The sequence below is a fragment of the Arachis stenosperma genome, chromosome 3 (genome assembly GCF_014773155.1).
Source record: "Arachis stenosperma cultivar V10309 chromosome 3, arast.V10309.gnm1.PFL2, whole genome shotgun sequence".
NCBI lineage: Eukaryota > Viridiplantae > Streptophyta > Magnoliopsida > Fabales > Fabaceae > Arachis > Arachis stenosperma.
This window is the reverse complement of record NC_080379.1, coordinates 13,127,838-13,139,583: the sequence shown is the minus strand read 5'-3', so window position 1 is coordinate 13,139,583 and position 11,746 is coordinate 13,127,838. Positions and strand designations below refer to the sequence as shown.

The 11,746-nt window shown below is 36.4% G+C and overlaps 1 protein-coding gene across 1 annotated transcript; it reads left to right on the top strand.

The window, feature by feature from the left end:
• Positions 1-5,429: 5,429 nt before the first annotated feature.
• On the top strand, positions 5,430-6,131 carry LOC130965516 (uncharacterized). The gene has a single exon (XM_057890273.1). It carries the CDS (start codon positions 5,430-5,432, stop codon positions 6,129-6,131), a length of 702 nt encoding a protein of 233 aa, XP_057746256.1.
• Positions 6,132-11,746: the final 5,615 nt, after the last annotated feature.

The following is an 11,746-nucleotide window of genomic DNA, read 5'->3' as shown; positions in this document are numbered from 1 at the left end:
CATGGAAAATGCGTATGGTTTGCACTTACAGAAAATGTTGTGGGTAAAAACCACATGCAGGGAAACCTGGTGTCTTGGCGTGCATCCGACATGAGCATGCTTGATGTCAGGTTAATTATCTGGTAAATTATTCGTTGTTTGACGGCCAAAAAGAACAAATATAAACTGTTATGACCTTAATATAACTACTTTATACAGTCGCAATTTCATTTATGAAATTAAATAAGGCTAATGGCGAAAAATCCATACCTCATCCACCAATGGTTTGTTTGGTAGTAGAGTATGCATGACTCTCCTATTAGCGTGCTATAAGTTTGTCTGTGAGATTATCTCCGAATTCAATTCTTCATCTTCCAGATCTGAACCAAAGACGTAGGTGACGACTGAAAGTTCATCCTTGCACAATTCCATATCAGCTGGTGGACGGAACAGAACAGGCGTCCACTGATAAAATGATCACTCACCCGTTAGTTATTAATACATAAGAATAACAACAAAACTTTAAGGATTAGTAAGGATGATATAACCCACCGCATGTATCTTTGGAGACTCCTTCCTTAGTGTCAACTTACGGTCAGCTGGGTTGAAATAGCTAACATATACAGCTTTGTCTAAGCTATTGGATATAACTGGTTCTGTATCGGCTTTCCTACCAGTTCCATCATCACAAAACAAATTGCGGTGAATAACATAATCAGCTGGCGTTGTTTGTTCACACTTCGGAGACATTGAACAACACTTTGGTTCTTTGTGCGGAATTGAATCGGTGGCTTCATGAATGTTGAACATGTTGGATTGAATCTTTTTTGATGAATCTAGATTCCTCTCAGCAGTACCTGATGGCATACTGAATCCACTCATTATCACTGGCATCACTGTAGGGCTGAAGTTATCGGCCGGAGGATTGCGAAGATTAATCGTTTGTGGCATTGTTTTGAACAAAGGATAACAAGTCTTGGTCTGGGAAGCAGTCAAGTTTGAAAGTGTATTCATCATCGTCGACATTTGCGATACCACATCTTTCAGGGACCCTTCTAGGATGGTACTTTTACCTAATTCCTCGCCAATTTCTTTACCGGATCTACCGTTAAAATTTACATGTAGTCGCTGGTCATGCATGGTGCTTCCGCGGAGACTGTGAGAAACAAAACACAAAACATTTACAAGTTGTAGTTGCAATCGATTTAAATGGACATGGAAAAATATTTTTTTCACCTGGATGACAGTTTTATCACTTCCTTATCGATAACCTTTCTTGAGATTTTTCTACTCTGTTCCTTTCTGGCTTCATCGTCTCCCTTTTCTATTTTCTGTGTTGAGCGTCTCTTTCCTCTGGCAGCCATTGGGTGTTTTAGTTGTTTATATTTAAAAAAAACATGAAAAATATTGCAACATGTACACTTAATGAGTTGCCCTCCATTACCAACCACAATTTCTAAAAAGAATAACAAACATGGTATGTTATCCCTACTATTCAAAGGAGTTCTGACAGCTGATTAATATTTGGTAGTAGACCTAAGACCTCTAATATATGAAGCAACTTACGTATCCATATTATAGTCCTAACGTTTTGTCATTATTTAATTTATTTAAAACTCTATTCTCTGATTGGCAAGACAGAAGGCTCCATCTTTTGGAACTAATTATTGTTATTCAGCTAGTCAATACATTGATGTATTCAAAGCTAATATAAATTTTCCAATAATTGGCTATTATTTATTTTCATAAACCAATATGTTAACTAAAGATTGATTTTAATTTTAATTTTCGTAATGAATGCTTCTCTCCATGAATTTTAATCAATTAATTATCATTATGTACGATACTCGTATAACAGAATTCTGTTTGTTGCTATCTCTCATTATCACACACACGGTCAAAGATTTAGTCCACAACAACGTTTAATGAGACGGCTAAACACTCGAAAAAGCTTAGTTTGAAAAATTATACACGTATTAGGTCAATAACTCGAGAAAAGGGTATATATTCTTTTTCATTTCCTATGAGTTATATTCTTTTTCATTAATTATGTGTATTACATTACGTGTCTCCCACACAATTCTTTAATTTCTCGTTTGTCACAGACACTCATCATGTAATTTATTGCCTAATGACTTTTTTGCTTTCTAGCTTTTGGCCATCTCCTATAACTTATAGTAGACTTAACTACCCATACCTCATCGCAACGCACTTCCACCCCCCAAAGAAAACAACGAAACTAGAGGTTTTAGGTTGTGTGTTAGTATAATATGTGTTTAGTGTATAATCAACTAATAATGATTTAAATTAGGATTAGAGGTTATTTAATCCATTGAGTAATAATAAAAGACGATAGATTTTCTTTTTCAGAATTTATACACATTTTACTTGTCTCTGTGGAAAATTTTTTATTAACATAAATAATTGAAGATTTAAAAACTATAAGAACCCAATATTGTATATATGATCAAATTATGTGAACTATTTTATAAAATTACGATATTTCTAGTGACGAGTATTATTAAGAACCCATTTTAGTTGGCGAGACGGGCTGGTGTGCTCCGTTTATAATAAAACGAGGAGCATCGTTAAACAGTGACCATCTGAAACTAAACCGCTGAACATGAACTGTAGATGGTGTACCCTAAACCAGAAGGAACTAGCCCTAAACCACGCAACCATAAAACCTCAACCCTAAACCGTAAATCGTAAAAAGTAAACCGTAAACAAGTATACCATAGATAGTAAATGGGATAACCATGAACCGTAGAAGGTAAACCGTAAACAAAAAACCGTGAACTCTACGCATTTAATCAGAAATCGCATACGTTAAACCGCTGAACATGACACGTACATGGTGAACCCTAAACCGGAAGGAACTAACCCTAAACCACGCAGCCGTAAAACGATAACACTAAACCGTTAATCTTTACCCTAAACCGTACACATTGAACCGAAAACCGCCAAACCATAAACCATAGACACGAAACCATTCACTCTAAGACGTACTCACGAAACCGTACACATTGAACCGTACGCATTGAACCGGAAACCGCCAAACCATAAACGATAGGCACGAAACCATTCACTCTAAGACGTACTCACTAAACCGTACGCATTGAACCAGAAACCGCCAAACCATAAACCATAGGCACGAAACCATTCACTATAAAACCTAACGACCAAACCGTGAACCCTAAACCGTACACATTGTACCGAAAACCGCCAAACCGTAAACCATAGGCACGAAACCATTCACTATAAGACCTAACGACCAAACCGTGAATCCTAAACCGTACACATTGAACCGGAAACCGCCAAACCATAAACCATAGGCACTAAACCATTCACTCTAAGATGTACTCACTAAACCATACACATTGAACCGTACGCATTAAACCGGAAACTGCCAAACCATAAACCATAGGCACAAAACCATTCACTATAAGACCTAACGACCAACCGTGAACCCTATAACGTACACATTGTACCAGAAACTGCCAAGTCGTAAACCATAGGCATGAAACCATTCACTATAAGACCTAACGACCAAACCGTGAAACCTAAACCGTACACATTGAACCGAAAACTGCCAAACCATAAATCATAGGCACGAAACCATTCACTTTAAGACGTACTCACTAAACCGTACACATTGAACCGTACGCATTGAACCGAAAACCGCCAAACTATAAACCATAGGCACGAAACCATTCACTATAAGACCTAACGACCAAACTGTGAACCCAAAACCGTACACATTGTACCGAAAACCGCCAAACCGTAAACCATAGGCATGAAACCATTCACTATAAGACCTAACGACCAAACCGTGAAAACTAAACCATACACATTGAACCGAAAACTGCCAAACCATAAACCATAGGCACGAAACCATTCACTCTAAAATATACTCACTAAACCGTACACATTGAACCGTATACATTAAACCGAAAACCACCAAACCATAAACCAAAGGCACGAAACCATTCACTATAAGACATAACGACCAAACCGTAAACCCTAAACGTTACACATTGAACCGGAAATCGCCAACCCATAAACCATAGGCACGAAACCATTCACTCTAAGACGTACTCACAAAATCGTACACATTGAACCGTACGCATTGAACCAAAAACCGCCAAACCATAAACCATAGGCACGAAACCATTCACTCTAAGACGTACTCACTAAACCGTACACATTGAACCGTATGCATTGAACCGAAAACCGCCAAACCATAAACCATAGGCACGAAACCATTCACTATAAGACATAACGACCAAACTGTGAACCCTAAATCATACACATTGTACCGAAAACCACCAAACCGTAAACCGTAGGCACGAAACCATTCACTATAAGACCTAACGACCAAATCGTGAACCCTAAACCGTACACATTGAACCAGAAACCATCAAAACAAACCATAGGCACTAAACCATTCACTCTAAGACGTACTCACTAAACCGTACACATTGAATCGTATGCATTGAACCAAAAACCGCCAAACCATAAACCATAGGTACGAAACCATTCACTATAAGACCTAAAGACCAAACCATGAACCCTATACCGTACACGTTGTACCAGAAACCGCCAAGCCGTAAACCATAGGCACAAAACCATTCACTATAAGACCTAACGACCAAACTGTGAAACCTAAACCGTACACATTGAACCAGAAACCGCCAAACCATAAACCATAGGCACGAAACCATTCACTTTAAGACGTACTCACTAAACCGTACACATTGAACCGAAAACTGCCAAACCATAAACTATAGGCACGAAACCATTCACTATAAGACCTAATGACCAAACTGTGAACCCTAATTGTTACACATTGAACCGAAAACTGCCAACCCATAAACCATAGGCACGAAATCATTCACTCTAAGGCATAGTCACTAAACTGTACACATTGAACCGTACGCATTGAATCGGACACAACCAAACCATAAACTACGCACGAACATATTGAACCGTACAATTTGAACCGTACACAGTGAACCGTGAACCCTAAACCGAACACATCGATAGCACTAAAACTCAGTTTTCGTATAAAGTTGCTTAAGCTAAATAACTTGGCATGATTCATAAAATATGGGAAGGTTTACCCAATTTAACTTCAACTTCTCCTTATTAGATAAAGTTATCGTATGTTCTATTTCAAGAAGAAACTATAAACCGCACCTAGTGGTATCCATAATACCATGTACCTGTATACCACGTAATTAAGGACATTAATTAATATTCCAATAGGTAGGTGATGGTTAGTTTAGGACTACGAACAAGAACATGGTGCAATAAAGTGGAGACCATGCTGCATGCGTACAAGAAGGAGGCAATGAGTTGGTGGACTACACACAAAAACTACAACTACAAACTATATGCTTACAAATTCTACCCCAAACAACATGGATACTAAAAGGAAGCCCTCAAGCATGGCAATCGAATGTTTGGAAATGTTCCATGGAATCGATCGAACTGCATTCAGGATGCTATCACAAGTCCTTCACCGTGAAGTTAAACAGTCCTTGATGGTCATGGCATTTCTTCTGTCAATGGAGAGCATGGGACTGAGTGGTATTGTGCAAACAACCATAAAAAAGGAAGGCTGGTTTATGAACAGTCTTGCCGAGAATTGTGTCATTTGTTTGCAATGCCTACTATCTCCAGAGTTCTCAGGGGTTGTGGAGAAATCCAGAAAACTCGAAACCCTCGGACACGCATTGAAAACTGAGCTCACCTTATACCAGGTTCATAGGATAAGATCCGTCCTCCTAATGATAATTCCCGATACCCTCTCAAACATTTGCTCTAGAATTCTAGGCGACATAACAATGGATGCCGTGTGGTTGGAGTATCAGAGGAATCCTAAAAGACTATTGGGTTTCAACACACAGGACCAGTGCATATCAGTTGCACCAGAGGAATTCAGTAGACATAACAATGGCCGAAGAATGCATATGCAACAAGGAGAAAGGCAAATTGAGCAAGATAAGGGAAAGCAGAAGTACGTCTGCAAGGAGCTAGATGACACTGAACGTCCAAAGACACTGACCGTATGCTTCGGTCGAGAGTCTATGCCCACTGCAGATGGCATTGCTGAGTTTTTCATGCCTCGGAGGAACAGACTCGGGTGATTTTACTTTCGTTCTTTTCAACGACGCATCAATCCCGCACATTTTCATGGGGGACAAAAATAATGTTCATCATACCATACAAGGCATGAAAAGTTGGATCAGATGGTGGATAGGAACACATTATCACTGTGTGGATTAGTCTACAATAGACGATAAAGGTTAGTGTCATTTTTTTAGAATAATTTAGTTACACCAGAATGTTTACTTGTTAAGGGAGCTGATATATACGTTAAATGGAATTAAAACACAATTCGATATACCACAGAAGCACAAATGGTCATTTTTTATATCCAAGTTAAATTATCGTTCAATTATATGTTACCGGATTTTGTTGATAAAATCTTGATCAATCTGGTTCCTTATTCGGCTGTGGTCATGAAGTTTAAATTGGAAATAACAAACCCTATGACCAGTAATTAACTTCATATCATTTGGAGTCCTTCACCATCCACCACCCAAACATAAGATATTATGATGTAGTTGAACTTGTTGGGATTAACGTAGGAGACATACCACGAATATTTTTTGGAAATATACACGTTGAATATCACCTTTTTTAGTTAAACATTTTGAAATCGGACTGGTGTATGTGGCAGACACTTTGTGGCCGCTTTTTTTATTTTTTTCGTGGGCCCTAAAACTGTTGTTAGAAAAAAAATAAATCTTTCTAAAACATAAAGGATTATACACTATGTCCAAAAATTCCAATTGAAATTTAAGTGGACCAGTGACAATGTACTTGTTTTGGAATTCTAGTACGTTTCATTTTTTTTAACTCTTTAAAACTCAAAACCGGGAGAATGCCCCAATTAACAAATAATAAAGTGAAGAAATCAAATAAACCCAACATTCATGAGGGAATACAATATTGTGACAATGATTTTGTTATGGCCACAAACAAACCTTGAATAAGAAGAATTGCTAAACCTCTAAAATTCTTGTCATGGCAAAACTTATTGTTTAACAGTTAACATAAAATTTTTTTTCTGTTAAATACTTAACCTAATCGATTTTTTCCCACAGACTATTGTTATCATATATGATATGTGCAAACAGTATCATTTACATTCAGTAGCATTGTATTTGCATTCAGTAGCAGTCTCTATTTGGTCGATACATTGCTTATAACCAAATGTAGTCGCAATAAAATAGAATGCAAGATATGCACCATAAATACAAACCAAAAAATATCACAACCGGTCACCAAAATGTCAAACACAGAATATCACATACAAAATAACACATTCAGAATAACATTTTGATTAATTACACTACACAGGAAATTTTAAAGGTCTGCATAAATCTGCTAAGTTAACACCTGGTTGACGGACGAGTCATTAGAGGTATCGAGTCGCTGTCGCTTACTGGGACATGCCTCAGCCCCACCATGTTGCCTCTTGTTGACACTATAGTTGAGTTAAAAAAATTTAGGCATAAAACATGAAAACGTGAGAAATTAGACCAAAAAATAGTGGTCAGATGTTGCTAACCCTGACTACTGAGTATCCAAATGATGTTGTTGTTGGCTCCGGCAGTGATTCCTAAGGAACATCTCGGTGTGGTAAACTCTAAGTTGGGCTTCTTTGTTGAAGTAAGCACCGCACACTGAAGCTAAGTGTTGTATAATTTGTTCAGGCAACACCTTCGACGCATATAGTTCATCAACGACACACGGAGGTTCATCTTTCCGGTTAATATCCCTGACGATCATGTAGAATACTCCCCAGCCAACGTACCTAAGCTCCACACTCAGCAAAGAAGATCGTCTATACATGCGTCATATCCTCCCTAAATCAGCTCCCTTAATCCAGAACCTCTCACCGTCTCTCTTGGGCGTGATGTGGAGGCAATTATCTTGAGTGTCTATTAAATAAAGATCAGTGGTACTGTACCACTTGAATATATTCAGGATATTAGGTGGGAATTCAATATCATCCTATGGCGGAACAAGACAAAACCATGGCAAGTTAGTTTTCCAAATGTTTTTTAACAGAAGCCTAACAACGAAAGAAGGAAAAATTGTGGATATACGTACATCTGTTGCAAAGAGCCCGATGACATAAAACTGGTTGTACGATTATCGTATGTTCCTTAATGCATTAACATACCTAACCAACATGAAGAAACAACAACAATTAAAAAACAGGGGAGCGAAACCTAAAAGAAGGGAGTAGCTAAACATTTCGTGACTCTATCTTTACTTGTTATCTGCATGTAGTTATTTAAATATGGTCGACTTTATTCTTTACAGATACGGCTACTATCAAAGGAGGGAGTAAAAATTGAAGAAGATGCTAACCGGAATCCAGGTTCTATTCTTGTTTAATTACTTCGAAGATGGCCGTGGTTGAAGGGAGGGAGATGCCAAGGAAGTGTTCAGACGAAGAATAGTTGATTAATGGGTGTAACTTTTTTCTTTTGAGTTTTTTTGCTATGTTACTATGTTAGTTGAGAATTTATTAAACCTTTTAATGTGAAATTAATCCAAACGTCGAATCAGTGGTAGAAAGTACTTATTATTAGCCAACTCTGTGTTATCCTAATGTTTGGAAAATGTAAAATATCCTTTAATTGATTGATTATCAAAATATTTTGGAAATGTGTCATTTATAAATGTGCAGAGATCCCCTTTAATTGAATAAGAAAATGTTTTCAAAATTGTTATCCCTTGTTAATACACGTTGTTGTTAAAGAAAATGTTATGACTAATTTATTTTTTAATTTGAATTGAATTGCAAACTAGTTTATTTGTTAAATACTATTAGGTATCAAGAAAGCAAGTAATCAAATGATTTCAACATTTTAATTTACCTAGTTAATTTTGCCTCAAACATGAAAGATTTTTTTAGTTTTATGTAGGTTAATAATTTTCATTGAAGAATTTGAATTTAAACATTAATAGTTATTAAAATAGGTAGTCACAGGCATTAAAAAAAAAGAAAAAAAGATACCCAGTAATCAAATTATTTAAAAAATTGAATTTAAATTTAAAAAATTTAAAAAGTTTGTTTCGAGTTTCAACCGATTATATTTTAATCTAGTATTAATTTCACTAGTAACAAATGTTGAAGAATTTAATTTTGAAAGAAAATAGTAGTAGTTACGTATAAACCGATTAATTAAATTAATTCTTTTATTTAAGTCATAAAATGTGTTTCAACAACTTTGCTAACATTAATTGGGTTAATAGCAAACAATTAATAATTTCATTTTCCTAGGATTTCTTTTTTTTTGAAGGAAAATTAAATTTTATTTAGTTTTTCGTTAACAATGGAAATTGATGGAGAGGGATTTACGGAGAGTTATTGGGATAGAACGGAATATTTGTTGGAGATTATCAAAAAACGCAAGGTTTTAATAGTTAAATTAAAATTTCAATTTTTTTTGTTAAACGCCGCGGTTTAATACCTCATTTTTTACTTTATTTTTTTTCATTCACAAGCGTGTAACATAAGTATCTATCACTATTCACTTTCCATCTTCCTTCACAAAACACTCCTCATAATAACCCCAACCTAACACACAATTTGCTGCTGAAGGTATCGACTCCAACAGTTTCGTCTCCGAGAAAATGTCAACCAAGGTAAAACTCTATCCTAACTCTTCTCCTGATAGTGATCGGTTGTTAATCATCATCTGCATGTAGTGTCAATGTAATAAAAATGTAATCGTTGTAAAATCAAAATAAGCCAGTTAACATTTTTTAAATGAATGGGTGACTGATTTGGGTTTCTCATTTGTTCGTCTAAAAAGGATTTTATGCATTTAGCTTTGATTAAGATTGTTCTGTTAAAGATTTAATAGTTCACGACAGTAACCCATTTCAACAAAATATAGTTGCACTGTATGTGGAAAAATTGAACCACTTTGTTTCCAATTCCAAAAACATGCATGTGTGTTGATTTTAAATCAAAAGATTCAACTGTATGAGTTTTTTTAAATGAACTCTGATTTTGTTTCTTTTTCAACTTGATCTCTGTGTGACACTTGCCATAGATGACGTCTTTGAAGGACAAAGGTAAGAGAGTGCAAGCGATGGATCACGGTACCACACAGAACTACAAGTTGAGGTTTCTGAAGCCAGTAATAAGGCCATCAATGTTCAAACTAGTAATTGACATCCCTTGACTACACACCTTTTAATTTTAAAGTTTTTGCAATGCTATCGATGTTTTGACAAAACTTGACCTATGTGTAACAGTCATTACCTATAACTCCCGATGAACTACCAAATTGTACCCCCTACCTGGACCTAGTTGTGCCTGACGGAAGGAATAACCCCTGTCGGTGCTTTTGGACGCAACTCCAAAGTGGCAAAATTGCATTGACTCGTGGCTGGGAGGAGTTCTACCAGATGTATAAAATCAATCTAGACTCCATGCTATATTTCACACACAAAGGAAACTCCAATTTCCAAGTCCGGATTTTTTATTTTGGTGGCATTGAAAATTCATACCAACTCCGTGATCCTGAAGAACCACCATATGTAAGGACTGGTAATTATGAAATTGCAAAGTGTATCAACATCCCTCCTTTAGCCGGTGCTAGAGCGGTTGCCGCAAAGGTCAAAAGCAAGTGGCCTTTTTTTGTGATGGACCTAACTGCTCGCATGATGTCGTCGCAATTCTTGGTAAGCGTTAACTTGTTGCAATATTTTGGTTGAAATATTATTTTACTGAAGAAAGCATTAAATTAGCTAATACTAACTGAAATATCTTGTGTTATAATCAGCCGAACGTCCCTCATCTCAGTCACTTCACTGGTCAGAGGCACCCTATCATCCTTACACAGGGCCACATACAGGTTGAAGCTACATATACAAGGTATAGTGGAAAAAGGGATGGTAGCTTCGGCGTTATTTCTGGAGGATGGGAGAACTTTGCTTCATTGTGCAACTTCAAGCCAGGTGGTGTGGGGGTCTTCGAGGTGTATCAACTGAGCCAGTGACGATCATCCAGGTTCGATGCAGATAGGATGCATAAGGATGAGTAACTGAAGGCGTAATGCCCCTGTGTTTGACATCTTTGTCCATATATCATGCTAAGACTTTTCCCGTAGTTTTAGGAAGTATTAAACTAGATTATATCTTTCTTGCTTGTTGAACAATTATATTGACTTTTTTTTTGGTGTTATTAAGTTGAAAACAAATTTGGGTATTAACTAAAACAGAATCGCATTCGCAAATATTATAGGTTTCTGCTCGTTTTTTTATTGACTTTACCATTTTAACTTGATTGGACAAAAATTAGTTTTCCAAGTACAAATGGCAGAGTTGCCTTATTTTTTTCTGAAGTAATGCCAAAATGAATTTATTACTTTGTTGGCCTTTACAAAAACTTTAAAAAAAAAATCTGGCCTAATCGGTGAGGAAGACAACAAAACCTCATGTTTTTGTAAATGAAACTCTCTTAATAGGTTAGGTATTAAATTGACCATTTAAGGGGGGATTTTTTTAAATTAGTTTTCTTGGACCTTAAAATGTTAAAGAAAAAAAAGTGACTCGAGAAAGATGACCACATCGGTAATGTTTGAAGGAAGCCATATGTCACCAGTTATTTTTTTGTTGAACTTGGTTTAATGAAAAATGTTTTTCTTTTTGGTACATAAACAGAATA

Excerpts from the sequence above, each read along its gene's own strand:
- LOC130965516 (XM_057890273.1), top strand. The coding sequence starts at position 5,430 with ATGGCAATCGAATGTTTGGAAATGTTCCATGGAATCGATCGAACTGCA.